This window comes from Chanos chanos, chromosome 2 (genome assembly GCF_902362185.1).
Source record: "Chanos chanos chromosome 2, fChaCha1.1, whole genome shotgun sequence".
In the NCBI taxonomy this organism is placed as follows: Eukaryota; Metazoa; Chordata; class Actinopteri; order Gonorynchiformes; family Chanidae; genus Chanos; species Chanos chanos.
The window spans coordinates 50,393,182-50,416,763 of NC_044496.1; the positions used below are offsets into that span (position 1 = coordinate 50,393,182).

At 41.6% G+C, this 23,582-nt stretch overlaps 1 protein-coding gene across 1 annotated transcript in view; it reads left to right on the top strand.

The window, feature by feature from the left end:
• The first annotated feature begins 817 nt into the window (after positions 1-817).
• The window catches only part of cpxm1b (carboxypeptidase X (M14 family), member 1b), a 38,028-nt gene continuing 15,263 nt past the window's right edge, over positions 818-23,582 (top strand). The window contains exon 1 of the mRNA XM_030765500.1: positions 818-961. Within this exon, the coding sequence (XP_030621360.1) occupies positions 818-961 (144 nt within the window). The remainder of the gene's footprint in view (positions 962-23,582) is intronic.

Consider the following 23,582-nt stretch of genomic DNA (forward strand, 5'->3'; position numbering starts at 1 on the left):
TGAAGGTCAACAACTGACTGCAACACTGAACTCGCACTCGTAGACACACATGCACACACACACACACACACATACACACACACACACTCGCACACACACACACACACACACACACACACACATACATAAACTTACATTGCTCCTCCCCCATCCGCTATCCCCAGTGTAGCATTGCCTTTGCCTGGGCCGAGTGGTGAGGACTGTTACCTGAGGGCTATTAAAACCAGAACTAAAGACCATACTGAATGCAGCTCAAGTCCCTATAGCCCAGCTGCCTGGTCAACCCACACCCAATTAATAGTCTGTTAGAGGCAGCCCCTTTTCTTCCAACTAAGGAGACACATTGAACTTAACATTTACAAGAGGTTTGGACTAGGGCTGCAAAACTCATAACCAAACGTATCAACGGCTAGATCTTTGCCTCATTTTGAAGATCAGGTTTTTGGCACCGGCCACTCCTCCGATTTTTTTTTTGTTTTTTTTTTCTGTACTCCATATATTATCAGAACGGATACCCGGGAGACACAATTAAAAATGAAAGCAGTCAATGCAAGATGGCAGAAGAGAGAATAATATCAGAGAAAATAAAACAGACATCATGGCTGATAATATAAGGGGCTGCACAGCAGGGACTTATTTGCATGGCAGTTGGATTGGGTGTATAGCAGGTGTCCATGGCCTGAATGGCATGGACCCCACAGGCAATTTGTTTCACTCAGATGCTACGCGTCCCCTCTCTGGGCGGTAGCCGCCTCGACCAGCCTCCGATTCCCGCCTGTGTCATCCTCTTTAGATGAAGAGTAATGACTGTACCATCATGGCCAGGCCCTCAAGACATGGGCCAAACCAAGGTGGAGACATCATGATTACCTGGTGCTTAGAGGAGGAGGCTGCCAAAGACTGGCACGAATGCTCTATGAAAGCTGAATCAGCAGTCTCTACTACACCGCTACACTCTCCTGTACTGGATCTCAGCTGTCTTTATACGATTAGTTAGGGAGTCATGACAGCTGCCTACGTTCATTGACAGACCGCAAATGCACAGCTGAAGTTAACATGTATGAATAGCCAGAGAGGCTCGAGCAGGATAGCAACATTACCTCTTCTACTACAGGGCTGATCTCAGACAGAGTTGAGCAGATGTAGTGGTGATTTGTTCCAGTGACAAGAACATGGAGCAAGAACAAGGAAAAGTTATTGTACTAAGGACAGGTCAGTTCAGGATACGAAAGCAGCCTTCCATACTAAAGGAGCTATTTACATAAACACATTTACATGTGCATATATAATTAGAAAACGCACAGCGTTAATCAAGAGTCATTCGAGTGCGCGACAGAAAGGTTCTATAGACACGTGGAATTTATAAGCCCGTGGCATGACATCTTTTGGGTACTCCAGATGTAAGAGAAACCAATAGCACAAATCATGACGGAAACTTCGCGCGAAAAAAAAACAGTGAAGGGGGAGATGCCCTTTCAGTCAGGCACATCTGGAACCTTCCAACCACTCAAGATAGAGACAGACACCATTTTGAGGAAATGAAACCTGTCACATATTTTATATGGGTGCACTCTCATTAAAGACGGGAGGCGTGCACAGCGGTAATTGTTTTAATTTATTTGTTTATGGCGAAGACAGAGGGGACGGGCACATGGCACTTGCCTTTTTTTTATTGGGAACATATGGAACACATTTATCACCATTTGCAGCGATAGGCCTAAATGATTTTATTAACTAATTTGTAACTTTACACTTTTTTAATCAAACACATGCTGTGCACCGTAATGTTTTGATAATGCTCCCGGGCTTTGTAAAGGGAGCAGCCACAGCCAAAGGGAAATAAAAAAAGAGGAAAGAAAATGAAATGAAAATGCAGAGAGGGGCTCAGGGCGGCGGGGAGGGAGAGGCCATGCTGCCTTCCAGGCATTAGCATCAGCTATTGTAATATATGGCGGTGATGATGAAGATTATTACGGCGCAGTGCTACGGAGGGTGCAGCTGGCTCAAAGGTATTTAGGATGTCATAGAACAGCATTGTTTACCTAAAGTAACTGAAGCGGTTAAGGTTCTCTGATAGAAAAAAAAAATACACAGGCATTGTTCACAAGCACTATTCTGGCCCTTGCTTCATTGCCTGGATAATATGGGGTCCACAGGGAGCTATGGCTACTGTGGTAACTTATGTTGGGAGTTGAAGTAATGCTATTTGGGACAATACTCTGTGGGCACAGGCAATGCTAACTAGTTTTAGGTCCTAGTATATAGTGTTGAGGTCTCCGGAGTTTGTAATCAGGGCTGTTTGCAAACAGAACCCAACAGTACCGCTGGACTGCTTCTTTACTTAGTCATGCGTAGGTCTCTCAACGGGGGAAAAAAAAAGTTTCAACAATAGAGTTTAAAAAGCAATTCAACTCCTTTCATCTCATCATTGGCTGCCAATTTCACTGAGTAAGTAGGCAAGCCAGAAAGCAAACTGTTTTTTATTTGTTTGGTTGGTTGGTTTTTCTTTTCTTTTTTTCTTTTTCTTTTTCCTTTTCTTTTTTTTTTTTTTTTTTAGATAAAACAATAACCGCCACACTGAAATAAATCTTTATGGGTTTTTTGTGATAATATTATCCCCTGACTGATGCCAAGAAATGCAAATGAATGAATTGCAGATCGTCATATGAAAGCCAGGCTCCACAGTAATGCTGAAAAGACCAAGTCATGTACTGATCTTATATCCACAAGGGCATAGAGCATTCTACATTCTGTTTTCCCCTTTATCATCAACCTGTATGTCTCTAATATCAGCTCCGAGCTCCCATAAGCAGTTGTGGAGGCACAATCAATTCTTCTCATGCAACCACAATGAGGCAAGAGACCATGATGAGAACCAAGGGATTAAAGACAAGTTATCAGTTATTATCACCTGTACATGCATAAAACTGCTGTTGTGTGGTAATATTCACATAAGAAAAGTGTGTGCAAATTATACATAAATTACACGTGTATGGTTTGAATGATCTGCTTATCTGAATTGCTGTTCTGTCTGCATATCCCATTTTATGAATAGGAGAGTTGTGAAAATGTGTTTTCTGTGTGAGAAAGCCTTGAAAACTCAACATTTTTGATAAGCGCAATGGACTAGTTAAACCAATGGCTAGTAATTGTCTGGTAATTCAGGAGTTATATAAATCAGCCAACATTACATGGGAAACTGCCACAGATGCCTTAACCCCCATCATTAAAAAAACATGCTCAAAGTTGCTCGTAAAGGGAAAAGATCAGAGTGTTGTGTGTACCAGAGGTGACACATGCCAGCAGACCCATTACCAGAGTGGCAGAGTTGAGGTTCCCATCACCGCGGCTTGTCAGTCTCTTAAGCTCCAAGCGTTTAGAATAGTAATACCAAAATGCACGGGGCGAGCGAGGGCAACATCAGCAACGTCGGTCGCTATGATGTCACCTGTCACACACATGGAAGCTTGACCAAGAGCGACTCCAACGACTCAGCTTCACTTTGTTCAACAATTAAAGCCAGGAGGTTGGCAGAGCGTGGTGAAGCTACAAGCAGCGTTGCTAGCGCGAGGTAATTGAGCTCCATTTGTAGATCGACAGCTGGACTGAATTTGCGATTGCAATTTGGACATAAGACAACGGCAAAGGAGCCACATGTTCTATTAAAATATGATGATGTGTTACCCTCCCGAGGTAGTGCTCGCTCCCTAGATCGTTTGATGTCCTCCTCTTTAGGGTTCTAATGGGAAGCGCTCTGCCCTGTTACACGGCTAGCTACGGCTCTTTGCGGGTGCTATAGGTAATGGAGAGTGGCAGTTGGCACCCTTTTATGAGTTGTTGTGTGGGATTTGATGTACTTGTTTGTGTCCAGATGTTCATGGAACAGAGAGAATGTCACCTCCTGCTTTACTTTGGAGATCTGAGATCTTACGCTCATCAGTGCAGAAAGGTGGTTGAGATGGCTTTTCAAAGGAGCAGATGAAGTTATCGCATACACATAAACGTATAAACTTACAGGATCAAATAAAAAGTCATGTTTCAAGTGAACCGTGGATCTTAAAAACTGGTCTTAGTAGACTTAGAAAAAAAAAAGTTTACCAAGTGGTTAGTCTTATGTTGCGCAAAGCTAGTGAGCTGGCCGGTGATGTAACGGTCACTAAATAAACTGTTGGTTTCCCTGTGCAAATAATATTGTCCGTCTTGGCTTGTAATTAAATATTAATAGCATTACCCATGTTAATACGGCAGCAAGTTAAAAATATGATGAAATCGCTCAGTCATGATATTAGTTCATTTATTAATGTAAGAATTTCATAAGAATCACAGGCTTAAACACTACGTGCATTCTAGCACTGATTATGTTTACTGAGAAGTGAGTTTAACTTTCATCTTCCACTGCTCCACATTTGTTTTGCTGTTATTATTTTATAATTACATTATTAATGTCATCGCTATGAACAGCAACAACAAAAACATTATTATTGTTATTATTATTATTATTATTATTATTATTATTATTATTATTATTATTATTACAGTTTGAGGGAGAGAGAGGGCACACTGGGTTAGAGTTGGCCCGAGTCTCTTGGCGAGCCTGTCCCAGACGTCGGCAGTGACTGTTTCCTGGGCGACACCTGGCCATTCTGTTCTGATGAGAGAGCCCATGTGTTAATGAAAGCCCCATCTGCGAGGGGGACCACGTCTTCACACCCCAGGACACGGGGGACAGACAGCACACAAAACAGCCCTCGCACTCTTTCAGCCTACCTATGGCGCCGTGAGAAACACACAACACCACCCCCAAATCCTCTGTGTCTCCACCATTAAAAATAACAAGCCGCAAGAACAGAGAAAGAGGGAGAGCCTTCTGTGTTTGTTTTCTTATCTAACGAAAGTGTGAGGAAATCTGCGTACGAAATTAAAAAAGAAAACAGTGAAAAAACCCCGGCGTCAACACAAACATTACGGTCGAGCTGACCCACATCAGGAAGCAATGATGACCATTTTCATTTCACTTTTCTAAAAACAAAACACATTAATTTTGTATGAGTTTAAAAAAAAAAAATCATAGATCTTAATTAAAAGTTACAAAAAAAAGAAAATATCTAGAAGAAGCCAAACAAACATTTCAGGGCTGAATTTGGCGGGAAACACACAGAACACTGATTTTAAGAACTCGCCAGAAATCTGTGGACGGGTAATTGATGTTTCCGCCGTAATGAATAACTCTTCCCTGGAACATGGCTGTGCTTCGTTTTTGAAGCAGTCTTATATTTTCTTGGACCAAGCCTGTCTGTCTGACAACCTTCTATTGTAGTAGATGAATTATACCTCTAGGCATATGACAGCCCATTTGGTCCAAGCTGATTGTGCAATCAAATCTGATTATACAAGAGAGAAGGCTGGGGTCTTGCCAACTTCATGTAAAAGGCTGGGTTTTAATAGTGCAAGCCTGAGCCATCATATATCTAAGCTACTGTAGTTGTGTATATGCAGTGAAAAATATTTATCTATAGCACTACCGCAAGAACGTAATTTAATTAACACCAGGTTGACAGTCACTTAGTTATCATCTCACTAGTTTGGGGTAAAACTTGTTTACTTTTGAAAAGTTCAGGAACTGTGATTCTTTTAGGAGCCGTATGAGTGATACGCTGGAGAAAGTTTTCCATGTTTTTGGATGCACTTGTATGATAAAGCCTAATAAAAAAAAGAATGGGTTAGAGACAGACTGACCTTTTATGAGGAGGATGGCTCTGATCCCCTGTTGTTCTTACCATCTGTTTCTCATTATGATTTCTGCTACCTCCCTTTTTTAAATGGATGTATTAATCGTTTTTCATATGGTACGAATTTGAAAACCTACAAAATGACTTAGTGGTTTCCATGGCTGCAGTTCCTTAGGGAGCGGGTCAGGGGTTGAAACTCATGTCAGCTTCTTGTCAGCCCAGATGGAGGTCTGAAATACTTCCTCTCTTTTCTCTCGCCCTCTCAGGACTTACAGCCAACTCCCACACTGCAGAAACAGAGGGGAGAGGCACTCTAGGGATTTGGCATTACAAATCTTTACATTTGGAAGGTGTGTGAGTTTGTGTCTCTGTGTGTCTATGTGTGTGTGTGTGTGTGTGTGTGTGTGCGTGCACATATGCAAGTGCATGTGGGTGTTTGAGAACGAGAGAGAGAAACAAAATCAGAGTTGAGAAAGAGAGTTTTCTGTACATCTATACCATGAGAAAACACTGCCCACAGGTCAACTATGCTATCTCTTTCTTAGTACGTGAACAATGTAAACACTCCACCCTCAAACTAATATGCTTATTGATTTTGAACATGTTTATCATTATAACTGTATTAGGGATTTTTTTTTTCCTCACGGCCAAGACGAGGAGACACCTTTATCAGCCAGACAAGAGAAGTTAAGTTTTGTCTTTGACGGCTTTTCATTTGAAAGATAAGCACGGCACACACAGATATAAAACAGTGCAGTGCTTGTTCTCCTAATTTAGGTGTCTATCATTCTCAACAGGGAGCATGTTTAGCTCAGCAGTTGGATTACTTCAATATTATCTCGCAGTCCTCTGGGATTCCTCAGGGTAATCGCCCTAACGTTATAATTTGTTTTGCCACACAGCAGTAACGTTTATATCTCGCAGTCATCCATAAATTAATCATGGCGATATAATGTAGCTTGTCACTAATATATAGGAAGCTTTCAGCAGGGTAGAGTGACACAGAAAATAAACGTTCAAGTCCGAGCAGCGTCTCTAAAACGATGATGGACCTTATGTGTCAGCCCATATGTGATTTTAACGACTCGGCTTTCTTTAAGTGACTGACAACTTTCTTTGAAGTGCCCTATCGCGTTTCCCCGAGATTACTGAAGCGTAAGGAAATTTAAATATAAATCAATAAATAAACTGTTATGGAAATATATGTGGAATTGGAGATGATGACACTGTATGGTTTCTTTGTTTATGTTTGTAACTTTTACATTATTGTGCTTGATCGTTCTTTATTATCAGTCTTACTTAGGCCATTAGCATTAGTACTACATGGAACAGACTCTCATGTCACAATCCTATGTTAGCTGTCCTTTATATTCATAAGTTTAAACTACAATAACACATCACTATAACTGCTATAGGATAAAATCATATACTTACATAATTGCAACTTACAAATCTGGAGTTACTATGTATAACAAAGATACAAAGCTAATCACACACAGCTTACACAAAAATTACAACACTCTTACCTTGATAGGAGTATCAGACACATTGAACTAAAGTGGGAACAGATTTAATAGCAACTGGAAACTGTACTACTGTTTGTTTTTTGGGTATTGATAATTTCCTTGACAAGAAATGGGATTCACAGCATGCAGCTCATTCGCATTCACCTCAGGGCTGTTAAAAAGCAGAGTCGCACTGCCTCTAACTCTATACGTGTTTCTGGTCAAAGGTGAGCCATTGCAAATGGGCAATCTACTGCAAGTAAAGCACACGCATGTTTTAAAAAATCAGAGACGTACAGCAAGGGCAGACATATAGGGGTCTTAAGGGAACACTCTGATAGAAAACCCACATCCACAGTTACATCCAGGAGTACTCCACAACTGAACCAGATCCCTCTTTGTTCAATATTTAAGAGAGTGCAACAGGGAATCTGGCTTTGAACGATGACTTTACCGTTGAACAATGCATGCCAGTGCCCGACCTGGACTTGTGGGGGAGGGTGCGATTCTATGTAGTGCTGCAATATGCAAATGAAGCTGTGTCCCTGTCTCTCTCTCACTCTCTGTCTCTCTCTCTCGCTCTCTCTCTCTCTCTCTCTCTCTCTCTCTCTCTGTCTCTCTCTCGCTCTCTCTCTCTCACTCTCTCTCTCTCTCTCTCTCTCTCTCTCTCTCATTCTCTCTCTCTCTCTCTGTCATATTCCTTTTCCTTCTCCACATTATCAAAAAATGATGACCTACGGCTAATTATTAGAGAGCGAGCCCCTGTCATGCGGGAGAGCCATTGTTCTCAGGCTGGTTCTCGCATTAAAGATGGATGTTGTAGGCAGACAGTGGTAGAGACGTAGAGTGACTGACGGACTGCCCTGCTGAGGGACAGGGCCCCTCTCGCGTCCAGGAGAAATAAACACATTCAGCCTTGACTGAGCTCGGGGGCCCTGCAGCATTCTGCACCAGAGCAAGAGAGCAGTGTGAGAGCAGGCGTACCGCGGCCCTGCCCACGTCTCTCCATTACCGAGGGCCAATTAAATGTAACACAGCTGTACAAATCACCATAACAAAACGTACACAAGCATCAAACTCGGTGCCCAAACTGATTATGTGCACAATGGTTTGTTGAGCGTGAGCTGACAGCCTTAAACCCCTAGACGTAGAAGTGGGGCCATTTTAACCCCGTAGCCTGTTTATTTAGCAATATCTCTGCCGTAGAATCACTTATTCATTTGTCTTTGCAAATACGCTTCAAATAATTTGTTCTAAACAAGATTACTTTGTTATGAATAGACAAGACACATTTTGAGAAAAAAATGTATTTATAACTCCCAGTTTCCCGTTGATGGGATCAAAAATTTATTTCCAATGTATTTTCTTGGGAAATCCTGTTTGGAGTACTTTATATGTTGTATAGTAATCTGTCAATACATTCTGCCGGTTTTACATAACAGTCCATGCTAGCTAGTAATAGGGGTTATCGCTGTCTTTTTTATGCTTATATTTTTATTCAATATTACCATATGTTTTCCTTAAATGCAATTAGCAGATTAACAGACGATTCATTGAATAAGACCTAATAGTGTAACTGTACTTTTGTTTTTTCAAGGGAAATTCCAAAGAAAAGTTTTCTAGGCTGCGTCTCTAGGCTGTTTTAAGAGCCTTAAGAGTAATGTCAGGTGTCTTGTCATTACAAGGTGTCTGAACAGATGTTTCAGCAGGTAATTAGAGAATTTCACCACATATCTCCTGTATGGTAGAACACAATGAAGGATACAGCAAGAGCAAGCTATGGAACCTGCATGTATGTAAGAGAACAAAGAGGCAAGCTGTGAACAATAAGGTGCTTTTCCGTGCAAACCAAGGACCCATCTGTTCTCCTCTAATGACCTTTACTCAGCCACTTTCATTAAGTGCCCTCTTTAATGGTTATGTGTGTGGAGTGAAGTTCTCAAACACAGCTGGCTGACTGTGTCATTTAGGCCTGTATCAGGCCAGTGATCCAGCCAGGTAAAAAAAACCAGAGTGGTCAACTGGGTTGCAGAGCATCAGTGAGTGAGTGAGTGAGAGAGAGAGAGAGAGAGAGAGAGAGAGAGAGAGAGAGAGGACAGTTGAAAAAAAAAGAAAATTCAAATTCTCAAGGTCACAGAGACCACATTAGGTTAAAGGACAAGACCAAAGAGTGTGAAATCTTAACTTATGCTGATGGGATTCTGTTCTGCTCTCTGATGGTTAGGCCACACAGTTCAACTGGGAAGGCAAAGACAAACACAATCAAAATAATTGAGCCCGAGACCTCCGGTCGGTATAAGCTGTGGAACTCAGAAAAGATTATTTACATGCTCATTAAAAATAAATGGGATATACTGGCATGAAATCTGAGGGCAGGAGAGAGAGAGAGAGAGCATACAACACTCATGTACTTCGAGACACTGCTGAACTTAGAACACTGATTTACACCTCTAGTATGTGAGTGTGTGTGTATGTGTGTGTGTATGTTTAGCGTAGAGGTGTTTTGCAGGTAGGATTCTATGAATGGCAGAATGGCTGAAATGTGGTTGTTCAGAACACATTCATACATTTATTGACATACAGTAGACTGAATCAAGCAAATACAACTAACTTAATTCATGTTAAGTTTGTGCACCCTTGCAATTAACCTAAGTTAAGGTAAATTAGTAGCACTTATTTAATTAATCAGGTTGTCCACTGGATAATTCAATAGATATCTCCACAATATAACTGATTAGTCTCTACAGTAGAGATACAACAAGTTAAATGAACAGCATTTAACAAAATACAATTTTTATATATTAATTCAATATTAATTCGTTTCAATAATCCTGTTTCAATTAAAATGAAATGAAGGTTTCTAGTCCTATTTCCATTTTATTTGATTAAATATCTACACAATATACAACTTCAAGGCTCCTTGCAGAGTTCTATACCCTTTGCTCCCAGTGACAAAACAGGTATCACTAAATATATTACTCATTATACTCGATTAAGATGTAAATTGGCGTTGTCACAAATATGTTCCCTCATGCTTGAAGATCTAATATAATTACACCATATAATATCATTAAAAAAAAAAAAAAAACTTCAGACTCAATTAAGGTGTCTGATGCAAATAACTTTGATTCCTATTCTTCACAGTAATTCTCAAGAACATTCCAGGCAAACACTGGCATTATTTAACGAAACCCATTCCAATTATATTGTAAGATTTTTTTAATTCATCTACCTTTAACATGCAGCCAAAGTTATATATATATATATATATATATATATATATATATATATATATATATATATATATATATATATATATATGTTTATGAAAATATCCTCTTTAAACGAAAGCTGTCCTTCAGCATGTTAAACGAAAGGAGTGAAGCCATCTGGGCCGGATTCCGAGGAAACCTTTGGTAGTGTGTTGTCATGGCATGGCAGATCTCTCCTTGACCCAAAAAACACCGTCTTATCAGCCATGAGCTCTGGCCGTGTGAAGACCGGCCTCGGCGGACTAAAGGAATAAAACCCTTGAGCGAGTGATTGATGGACTGGACGCTTGTCAAGGCGTGAGATTATAGAAACATTGGCTCCCATCTAGGGACGAAGAGAACTTCTAGGAGCCTTCTTGCCAGCCCCCTTTCTCCTGCGATATCCCCCCTCCACACTGGAATTCCAGACTTTGGGGAAATTAATGTTCGGATGGAACACAGAGGAGGGTAAGGCAAAGCGCTGCCAAGTCATCTGAGATCTTCTTCTCTTTTTTTTTATTTTGTTTGCGCCATCCGTGAAACGCTGCCGATTCCCAGCCCCGTGTTTTCGGCTCACTGTCAAATCCCAACAGTCTTTATGGATTCTCCAGATCTCATTACAGTCAATGAGCCTGCAAAGACGTTCAGATCAAAGTGAAAGACTTTTAGCACTGGTGGAAGCAGAAGAAAAAAAAAAAAAAAACAGCAAGCCAAATCAAGCGATTACAGCCAAGGAAATGCATATCAGGGGCACCCGATAAATAAAAAAAAAAAAAAAAAAAAGTGGTCAACAAAGTTTGGAAAAACAGTACCCTGCAAAGCATCAGGGGCAAGCGTGAGAGATCCTCCGGGGGCTTCATTTTAACATCATTCATTATTCACAGCCAGACACACATTTTTCAGCCAGGGAAGGCCGAGAGTCGTCGTGTGTTAAGATAAACGCACAACACGCAACACGTGCGCCTGACCTTGAATAAATCGCTAAGGATGGAAGAGGTTTTAGCGAGCGTTAAAGCAAAGAAGTGTCACATCTCTTTGTCACAGCTAAAACGAGGGGGTTGTTTATAGACTTCAGCTGCTGGATTACTGATGAACCCACCGAGCCATCTATCAGGCAGCATGCGCAGTGTTACACAGGAACTACTACAGGTCTTCACTGATTCATTGTGTTCTTCCCTGGGATTAATCCTCTGATCTAAAATGGATGGACTGTGTCTGCCTTGGATTAGTCTGTGGGGACGAATTGCAACAAGCAGTTCTGAGCAAGTCGATGGGATGAGTTTCTTAAGGGGAATGGAGTTTGGAGTATTTCCTACAAAGGTTGAATTAAAATATGTAGTTGAGCTAAAAAGCAGGCCCGAAGGCTAATCATACTCAGCTTCTACTTAGATTACTTTGAGTTTCAGTGATGTGGAGTTTCTAGCAGAACAGGAATCGAGAATGTAACATGTTTTTTGTTTGTTTGTTTGTTTGTTTTCTTATAAAAACGTTCCATCTGCTTTCAGGACCTGGTCAATTCATAGTCGTGATGCGTTTCATTCTTTATTTGTCCATTCTGTTTAAAACTGATCAAATGATCAAACATTTACAGTATAGAGTACATGAGAAATACATCCAAGAACATCATCTTCTGTAAAATATTTGTCATGAAAGTTTAAAATAATATGAAATCAGCCTAGAGTGCTTCAGAGTGTTGCCTGTAGCCTTCCGTAACTGTAACTGAAAGTCTGTAGGGTTCAGCGAGAGGAAATTCAGAAAAACAGTCTGCACATTTCATCATTTTAAATATTTTCACAAGCATCTGTCGGCTAAGCTCCAGATAGGATGTCAGAGACACAGCCAAACGCTATGGTATATTGTCAAATATCTTTTATTACCAAATATTTGGGCACAGCTATGTTATGAAAATCATATTCTCATAATATGTCAGACACACTGTAAATACAACAGAAACCATTCAGCAGACAGTCGGAGGGATTTCTAGAGGCCAACATAAACTCGAGACAGGGTGTGTGAACTGCTCTGTATGATCAGACTAACCCAAAGCCCTGCCTTGCTGGAACAGTAACATCTCCCTCTTTACACTGGAAATCAAGAGTACATGCACTCTGTGTGTGTGTGTGTGTGTGTGTGTGTGTGTGTGTGTGTGAGAGAGAGAGAGAGAGAGACAGTTGCTTTGAGATTTGGGATACTGTTGCTGGTCTCATTTACAGCACAGTGGTTTGGGAAGGCTGAGGCTCTCATCAGCATTATGCACCGATCTGGGCCGTATCTGACCAGACACATGCAGGTGCTGTCCCAGCAGACCGGTGTGAAAAGACAGTGAATGGAAACCCATGTACCTGTCTTGGTCCAACTGTGTTCTTGGCATTGTTTTGTTCAGGTCCCACATTTGTTGAAAAAGAAAGAAGAACTTGAAACTGCACAGAACTAGAACCGCCTCCCTAACTTACACACACACACACACAGACACACACACATACACACACACACACACAAACTCCCACTCTCTCCCCACCATCCTTCAGATCCCTCTGCTTTCTCCATCCCTCGATCACTCCATCCAAACCCCCACTGCACTCAGCATCTGCTTGGAGGATGAATAAATCAGAGCGTCTCTGCGGCTGCGGTCCCTTGACTGACAGAGGCCTGTCTTAATTGTAGCTGAAAGCCGGCTTTCTCTCTGCTAATTAGCAGATCGCGCTGTTAAATGATTTAAAAAGTCGGGGCTTATACGGGCCCTGCCTATCATCACTTATTCACGCGGAGCGCGGCACTTTGTGCGAACACGGCGCCCGAGGTAAATTAATTTACTCCAATTAGCAGGCCCTGTCAGTGCACATCACTGTCTCACTTAAGACAAGCCTCTAAAAAAGTAATGGACTTATTTTGTCCTCTGGTTTGGTTACATTCTATGTGCACTGGAGGGGAATGGGGCGAACACAGCCAACCCTAGGAAGAATGCCCCCCCCCACCCCGCACCCTCACCCCAACCCCCCGCCTACTCCTCCCTGCCTACAAGATGCCTCCACACAGCTTCCCCCGAATGGCCAGGCTACAGCTTTCTTTATCAGTGCGATGGGGAAACAAGGCCTTCTACAGTCATTGTTCTGCTCCAAGACAGCCAGAGGGACCGGTCACTTAGGGGATACATTTTAACTTTGAGAAGAAAAGATGAAAAATTTAATACGTGCCAGGTGAACGGAGACACCATCCATTAAATATATTAAGCTATATAAACTGGGAATTACTGTTCTTAATGATACAGAGGTATGTACATCATGTTTGAAGCGGTTTTTAGATGTCCCAACGGGGGAAGATGAATTTTGACAATAGTTTAAAAATTACTCACACTTTATGTAAAATGCTCAAGAGAACAGCTCATCGCCTGTTGTATAAGCTTTTATTTTTAATTTTTTAAATGCCTCATTTTTATTTGAGCATTAGTGGTCATTTTAAAGAAGGTATAAAACCAAAAAAAAAAAAAAAGATCAAACCTCTCTCTCTCTCTTCGCATGCTGAGCGTTACTGTGGTCCATCAGAAAAAAAAAAAAACAGGTCATATCTCAGACATCTACACAGCAGTGTGCTGCACAGGGAGTCTGGAAGAGTAGGCTACAAGCTGCAATTTCAATTATTGCCAGCACATTGCACAGAGTAAATTCTTCATTCTCAGATTGGGATTTGACGAAACACATCTTTAACGGCTTGAGCGGCAAAGATTAATATAAAAGTGGGGGAGACAGACGGAAGGCTTGATGTGCCTGCTAATGACGCGGGCGATTACAGGTAAAGACTGCGCGTCTGCGTCATGTGCTCATCCTCCCCCGGCCTACACGACCGTGAGAAAGACAATACTCTAATCCGTCCTGTGTTCTTAGGAGTGCACCAGAGCACAGCACGGAGTTACGTGCCAGCAAACCGACTTGAGCCAAGGAGGATTTAGACAAAAAGGCAGTGACACCGGACAGGTTCACCAAATACCTTCCCCATGATGTCAGACTTTCACCGCAGAAAACACACAAATTCAGCCCAAAGTTTGGAGTTATTTACGATTCATCCAGTACGATGAATCTTATTCTAGGCCATTCTTTATGCAGCCCCGGGGATTCCCACGGCACTGTTGGAAGCCTGCGTATTATGTGGCTGTGGTATTCTTCCTCATCATAGGTGGAAATGATGTTGTTTCTACGAAACATTGCTGTTGTGATTATGAGCATCTCTACACAGGATGTAAAAATGACATATCATTATCCACATTTTCCAATTGCTGAGCTAAGCAGTGAATGGGAGCATAGATGCAGAATGCCAAAAAAAACCTCAACAGAATGGAAGGACTAATCCAGAGACAGAAATCCCCTTTTCCAAAACAAGGCCTTACAGCTTATCAAATTGTGAATGTGTGGCTTTATTGTTAGACAGCATTGGCATACCTGAAAGATTACATTGTACAACTTTTAAAAAAAAAAATGATATAGTTGAATGTCAACCCAACATATTGAGAAAATATAGCAATAACCTGCAGAGAGCTTTGGAACATAGACACTAGAATCATAGTCAATGTTTTGTAACTATAACAACCCTGCTTAAATGAGTGTCCTTTGACTACACAATTTATGACTGTTGTGATAACATAGTTGTCCGTTCTCACCTGCCACACTAGCAGGTTTAGGCTTTTTGGAAACGGTCTGGGGTTGAGGTAAACAGAAAGCACGTCCGTCTGAGTGGTGATTAGGGAAGTGATAGAGACTGAGATATGACATCATGAGTGGCTGCAGCTGGGGGCTAGATCAGGTTACACTCAGTGGAGAATTCAGACATCAATAATGTTAGTGCACACACTGAGCTAATGTGGAAAACAGCTCCGGCATAGGCCAGCATCAGATAGTATGTTAGTGTCATTTAATCCCCAATGATCATGAGCATGGATAAATTTCCAAATATTTCTCTTCTAAAGACATACGGTGCCTCAGCAAAAGCGTATTTTACAAGTCTCTTGAAACGTTCGCTGTCGATAGGCGTTCGATATATATGCAATCTCGACTACCAATAAAAAGGAAAACCTTCAATAAAAGAAAATATTGCCTCTTGGCTGTTTTTTGATTGTCAACGACAGCGTCGCCCGTCCTCACTGATGTGCCTGTACAAACAGATGAGCATTCATGAGCAGCGGTTTTCAGCTCATTTTACTGAACACACCAGAGTAAATATGATAGTGTTGGCTATAGTGATGTTTTCACTCACAACATCAAAGCAAAGACTCCTCTCGGCTGCTGTTTGAAGAGCTCTCCAAGGTGCTGAATAGTCGTAGCCTCTTACCTGCAAGGTCTACCGAAACGCAGCAGCCTGCCGGAACACGTAGGGTGCAAAACTCACCGCAAACCTCTTTGGACTCCGTGTCCTTAATCCTTGTCTGTTTGTACTTTCAGTGGTAAGCAAGGGCGAGGGAACAGGGCAAGGGAGATCACAAGGGGGGGGGGTATCTCTGTTAGATTAATGACTTTAGAAAAATGCAGTATTCCCAGAGATTCAGTGGCGCTGTTCACGCGGCCTCTCTTAAGGGCCCCGCGTTTGGGAGGTGGGGTAGGTAACAGTCAGATTGTCAGTATCATTATCTAGTTTGAGTCCTGCCATTAAGGGAGTAAAGAGCTGAAGGGTGTCACCCCTGGAGCAGAGCTTTAGACTAAAGCTCTCATCTGAGCAGACAGCAGGCGGAGAAAGCCCTCCCAGGTGAGCGCTCCGGAGCAAGCTCTCATTTCATTACCTCTTCTTTAGCACTCATCGACCTGTTAGTAACCTTACAGTGACAGCAGAAGAGACAGCGTTATAGTGTCGCTCTCTCTCTCCGAGGCCGATTAGCTTGTTTCAGATCGATAAGCCCGAAAGGGACGGTTAGTGTATGATTGGAGTTGTTCGGACTGACTTTGTACGCGGATCAAAAGAATCAAAGACGCATTTATGTTTGATGTAAACTTTCGTTTATTTTAGTAAAAGCAACGCGCAAACCGAAGTAGATTATTTTAAGTGTACGTATAAGATTATTGACTGAATGCTGATTGTGCAGAGTTAAGGAGAAAAGGAAGACAGCAAGTAAGTAAGTGCCAAGGGTTCTTTCACCCTCAAAGTTAGAAAAAGTTTTGACCAATAAAAATGAAGTAAAGTCACTCCTTATCCTGTCTTGATATGACATACCAGCAAACCCACGTCAATGCCAATTTTACTTACAAAAACATAGATGACAGTTATACTAGTAGAAATTAACGTTGGTGATTATTTAGAAGACTAATCACTGATTAAATCGCTCACAATTGCTGAGCTTTGTTGATAACACATTTAAGCATTTCCAGGCGAACCACAAAGTATATTCCATGAAGTTGACACCATGAACAGTAAATACTTCAACCCTTTTCTTATATGTCATATGATCTGACTCTCAGAGAAGTTCTCTGTTCTGACAGACGAGTCTGTGCTTATGTTTGCCACATGTTGAAAAGTTGAACGTGCTGAAATCCACGCACTGTCATGCACTCTATAAACCAGTCACTCCAAATTAGCCTGCTCCCTCACTCAGGGGAACACATTTATGGTGCAATGGTAAACCGTGTTCGGTTTTGCACTCCAGCCTTTGGTGAACAGGGACGCCACCACGCACGTAAATTGGAGAGTCTGTGGCTTTTTGGGCGGACCTCGGGGAAGGGCACTGTGATTGACTGTGAGTTTACAGACGGAGAGGGTAGAAAAAAATCTCCAGAAAAGGCCTTGTGAAAACTGTTTTTCAGAAGTGGTAGGGATTAAGTGTAGGAAATGACACAAACCAGTTAACTTTTCCACAGCCTTGGCCACAATATGGGTCTCTCAGCGTTCTGAGTGGGTTCGACCGGGCTCTTTTGAATGCCTCTGCCACCTCTATGGTACGGCTGATCCGGAGCAGCTGGGCCATGGCATTTAGATTAATAAGTCAAACATGAAACACATTAAGACTGATCCCTCCCCGTGCCAGCTCCAGGGAAGACCTTAATGGCTTCAATATTGGAAGGGCATGTATAAAGAAACCTTACATTAATTCATTTAAACAGTCATTTACTTCCTGCAGTTAGAGAATGAAGCTGACGTGCAGATTACAAGAGATCAAGGCTTTGATGAAGCCTCTGACCTGCTGTCTGCAGTCCAGGCTTTTTCGTTGTTTTTTTTTTTTTTTTTTCGTTTCTTTTTGTGTGACGTTTCCCTGAATCAATATTTTAAGGAGGTTATAGCGCATGCTTCTACAGTACACCTAGGTGTATGCTTAGAATACACTCTTAAATATAATTCATTTTTTAAACTATTTATTTTTTTCCACGTCGAATCACTTTAAAGATTAATGACACCACTAGAGGTCTTGACTCTGTCCAGTCAGAAAAGGATGACAATACCATTTCTGCAACGTAAGATTGAAACCTTAAGTTGTACCAAAATCAGCAACGAAGACAGTCACAACAATTAAAAACACGTTAAGATTCTCCTGCAATTAAACATTCATCAACATCTGTCTCTTCCAGGAGCCTTTATGGTTTAACAATGTGGAGGGAGACCTTTCAGAGTACAGTACGGCCACCAAACCATGGTCGCACGCAAAGCTATGACAACAAAGACCACTGTGGAGTTACTGGTGAAATGAAATATCTAAACCATTGGCTTTGACACAACACGCTTTGAACTGCTTAGTTGAAGGTATCCCCGGCATAATTGTCAACATGTCCTTCAGCAGCGATCAATGGGACACACAGACAGAGAGTGTAACCTATTTCTGAGTTCTGAGTTTATATGAATTCTATCGAGCATGCCATCTATCAAGATGAAACAAATGCAGCTCATTACAGGGAAATACACCACTGTTCCAGCAAGGGCAATTTTGCCTCCCCAAAACGTGTGGGAGTTTTTAATATTGTGGAGTGGAGCGTGTGTCACCTAGGGACCCACTCCAGCTTCCCATCAATCTGCTCCTCTCCTTCCCTTACCCTGTGGACCAGAGAGGAGGTATACAGAGGAACCGCGTGCTATAGTTTTTAAACATTCTTCCTCATGCATCACAAGAGAAATGTCCTGTTTGATTTTAGCAGAACTATATGATGTTTCATCTCAAGGACAAAACATGGAAAGAAAAAAAAAAGTTTGAGAATAATTAACTTTTAGAATTGCCAACTGTTAACTGCTAACTGTTAAATCAAACGGAGGCGCTCGGGGTTTCCGCGTTTGACTGACGGCTAAAAATCCCTTTTGTCTGTACTTCGTTTAACCGAGGCTGAATTCAGTCAAAACCATTCCGGCAAAATGTGGCGAAACCGAAGAAAGCCAAAAGAATATAACCTTTCTGCGAGTGAAAAAAAAAAGAAATACTTCCTGGAGCTTTCCCTATCCTTCACTTCCTGATCTTTTGGCCACAGCACTAAGTACCATGAACAAGTGAAACTATTATGTCATAGGGCAGACACATGAGAGTTCTGTGGTAGCACTGTGACTCATTCAGTCCAATTAGAACTTATGCAGAGGATAGACACTTAGAAAGGAGGTGACATAAGTAAGAAAATTGGAACGAGGATTCTCATTCAAATCCATTTTTCTTTTTTTTTAAACCCGTTTGAAGTCTACCTTCTTTCGTCTCTAAAACTCGACTCTTTGATATGTCAGTTTTCTGCTTTGTTATACAGCTGTAGCGCTAGTCTACGAACATAGATTTAGCCTATTCCAGCTCTCAAGCGCTATTCCCTGGATGTTTGGATCCAAGCCATCTGGTTACCTCTCTCACAGCCCATGTGCCCAGCCCAGCACACTACACTAGTTGAGAGGAACTAATGTGCAACTATTGTTGAACACAAAAGCTCATTATTCATCTACACTTGCAGTGTAGCTCTCGTTGGGTCACACGCCACTTCACTGGAAACAAGATGTGGGCTTTATTTAATGGCCAGAGGAAGGGATTGTTTCCCATTGACAAGACTTGGCCTTAACCCTGCACTTTTCTCCTCAACTCATCATAAGTTTCCTATCACAATGCGGTGGAAAATGGCCCTGGAAAGAGAGGGATTACAGAGACTTATAAAAAATGATTTCCATCTGGACAAAGGGAGGGAGGGAGGAGGGGGGGAGGGAGGGCACGAGGAGGGGGCGGGGGATTTCTTCCCAAAAAAACATCTGGAGAAGCAATCTCGTGTAAATAAGCAGGCAGCGACTCACTGCCCACCCAATAAATAAAAAAGGAAAAGGAACCAGTCCACAACCTGTGTTTCTCTGCAACCCTCAACATGATCTCGAATTAAGCTCAGTGCACAGGCGGTTCTTAGGGAACGGGACACAGACCTGGGTTTATATGTAACATACATAAAACACTGCTCTGTGTGCATGTGTGCTCATGTGTGCGCGCGCGAGTGCGTGTATGTGAGTGTGTGTGTGTGTGTATGTGTGTTTGTGTGTGTGTGTGTGTGTGTGTGCGTGCGTGTGTGTGTGTGTGTGTGTGTGTGTGTTTGTGTTTGTGTGTGTGTGTGTCTGTGTGTGTGTGTGTGTGTGTGTGTGTGTGTGTTGAGAGTGTGTGTGTGTGTATGTGTGTATGTGTGTTTGTGTGTGTGTTTGTATGTGTGCACACATTATTGCTTCACTGTCTCACTGTCACATAATTCCCTCTGGATTTTCTCTCTTGGCTGCATCTCTCACACTGGCAAGGTACACATATTTTCTCTTGTCCATACCACAAAGTAGCCTTCCTGGGTTGGTGCTGTTGCCAATTCATTGGAGCTGAAATAGGTGCAAAAGCATTGTGTTCTAGTAAACAGGGTTTCAGCTTTGCCTCTGGGGACACTCAAGTTCCTCTCTAAACTGGAAATATTTTTTTTTACTGCACAGATAGTGGCGTACATAAACAGCATATTGCCTGTTTTGGGTTGGCACAAACACACATGTTTCACTGATTATATTTTCCATGCCAAGCAAACAAAATAAGATCTTTTTCACCATGCCTAAACAAAAGCTGATATTCTGGTGCCATCATAACCTCGACAATGCTGAATTTGACCATTTAGATGACTATAAAAGGAGTATAAAGTTCAACTATTGTGATGATGACAAACTTTGTATCCCAGTTAAAAGTCAAGCTGAGTTATGGTAGTCACAAACGTCAGAGCGCGGCAGAGCAGGTCTCTTTGCCCAGCGGTTAGAGCTCTCAGTGGCAGATGGCACAGGCCTGGGTCTGAGGAAAGACAGACAGGGTGCCATAACAGTCTTGTTACCCAAGAGGGGCAAAGGAGGGGTTGAGAGGGGAGACACCGTGTGAGTAGCGGGCCACCCTCAACATCTATCAGGGCAAAGTGTTAATGAGAAAAGGAGAGAAAGAACCAAGGGAGGGAAGGGAGAGAGAGAGAGAGAGAGAGAGAGAGAGAGAGAGAATGGGAGGGGAAGGAGGAACATACATCAATAACAGTGACAAAAGAAGAAAAAAAAGTAAAGAAGTGTTGAAAGAAAGAGAGGAGGTACAGTGAGTATAAAAAGGTGGAGGTGGTGTACTTTGTCACTAAAGCTAATAATGGGGAGATCAGCCTGAAAGCACAGGAGCATGTGAACTTAGGCAAGGCATTCAGAGGGGAATGTGAGAATCTGGAGTTTTGGAACATGCTCTGAATTATAGGGAAATGAATGGAAAGTGTGCATGAAATGAAAATAAGTTACAAAGGAAAACATGTCCATGTCCAAACGTAGGGTGGAATCTTTCATTCTTTACTGATCCATCTAAAACAGGACTCATAACTGGTTTTTTTTTTTCCCTCAGTACTCGTTCTTGCATCCAGGTGTGCGTGCGTGTGTGTGTGAAGCAACACTGCAGACCATTACACATGCATAATGGGACGCAGGAAGGAGGCGTGTAGGAAAGGGACAAGGCGCATGAATAGTTTATAGAACATGAGAGGGACCAAACGGAGGTCGCCAGGAGATAGCAGAGACCATCAATATTACATTAGACTTCCACATGTATTGTTCATGGAAAGGGATCATCCTTGGGTCCTGGCCATCCTCTGTTTTAGGAGCAACTGGAGGAAGTTAGGAAAAGAAAAGTTTAAGTCTAAGATAGAACTTTTCTCGTAAAACAGTTTCAAATGATACAAACTGATCATACCGATAAATATAGGCAGGCTGTCCTCGTTGCTAGTGAGAGACATCTGTTTCTGTTTTTTTTATCGTTTTCGTCTTTCGTGCTCCTATTTATGTTTATTCGGTGTAATCGTGAAGTGGTCATATGATATGCCATAGGACTGTCACACATTATCATAAGTCAGTATGAGGAAAAAACTGCACCTCATAGACTGTTTACTAACTGTTTACATAGTTTCTGTCCATTGTTGTTGCAGTCCATTATCTAAGAGTCTTTGTACAAGAAAATGTTAATAATACAATTAGCACGTTTAATAAAAGTTGTACATTAAATTCACTTGAATATTTGTCAAGGAACAGCAGGAAAGCAATTGGTTTGGTGCGGAAAAAAGACAAAGAAAGGGTTCATAGGTATATAATTAATTAAGTGCTAATTATCAGAGATCACAAAAAATGTTACACAAACTGTGTAATTTACCACAGTTAACAGGAAAATAAACTTCTTCAATAAAACAACATCCCATTTTCTGCCTGCTCAAGAAACTCATTTGAACAACTGGTTTATTGTTACTTTTGTAGCGTTGTTACAGGTCAATAATTTATCAGCGAAGCGTAACATACTGTTAGATTTTCAGTGGGGAGGAAAGAATGAATATTTATACCACAAGAGTCCTATTGAGTCGAGACAGCACACTGTGTTAATAAGCAGAAATGTATAAAAGAAAAAAAAAAAACACATCGGCCAAAAAAAGATATGATTATTCTAACATTCATAAGGCATCTCCTTCGCATGACAGTTTTAATTAATAACCACATTCAAGATTTGTGAGTCGGCATGAGCTTCTCTCAACCGTGGTCATGTGTTGTGTCTTTCTGTCAAAGCTACAGTACGAAGTGAATTTGTTTCAAATGAACGTGTCTCTGTCTTTAATAGCAGTGCTGCACACCTGCTTCCTCAGAGCGATTGCAGTTTATTTGAGTTGTAGAACATGTTGAAAGATGAGAATGCAGGGCCAAATAACACTCACACAGAATCCCTCCTCCCCTAATGTGACTGATACACTTGTCTCACAAAAGGTGCAGAGAAACAGAAGCTTCATGGCAGGGTTCATATAGGCAGAGTTCATCTGGCTTAAATCAGCAGCCTATGATCACACACACACACACACAATGACAATTTTTTAAATATTGCTGTAATCCCAAAATACTAATCTATACACAAAGAGAAATATACTAAGACAAATATATGTGCACACGTGTGTGTGCACACACTCACACAGTCACATACTTAAAAGATGATTGTGAAAACACACACACTGCCTGTCTGTGTGAGTCTGCATATGTGTGTGTGTGTGTGTGTGTGTGTGTGTGTGTGTGTCTTGCAGGCCAGAAAGAGTGGGCCCCCTCACCTGGCTTAGATCAACAGAAGTTGAGCAGCAGGCTCTCAAGTTCCCTGTGCATGGCCTGGGCCCACTGCTCTCAGAGGTCATTAAAGGAGCACCGTGCTGCTCACACACTCAGACCTCCGCCGCTAGGTCACTACACATGACGCACAGACACACACGCACACACACACGGACACGCACACACACACAGACTGTGCAATTTAGAGGAGCCCCTAATGAGACTGCAGGCCACCTCCCAAACGATTTCATCTCATAACTTAAATAACCAAAATACTTACCAAATATGAAAGGCCTGGTATTTTCAAAAATTTGGGGCAAAAAAAAAAAAAGTCACACTATTTATAGTCTTCTAACTGAATAATTTTTCTTAATAATGCTCTGGGAAAAATAAACATTTTTGTTTGCAATATTTTCTCTTAATTAGTGTATTGTATATTCTGCACATCTACGCAAAATAAATGTCAATATCTCTCAAGGGTGATAAAGTAGATATGCAAATAATCTTAAGAACACAACACGAAGAAAGGAATTAAATAAAATTTTTAAAAAAACAGATGATATAATCGCTAAAATTAA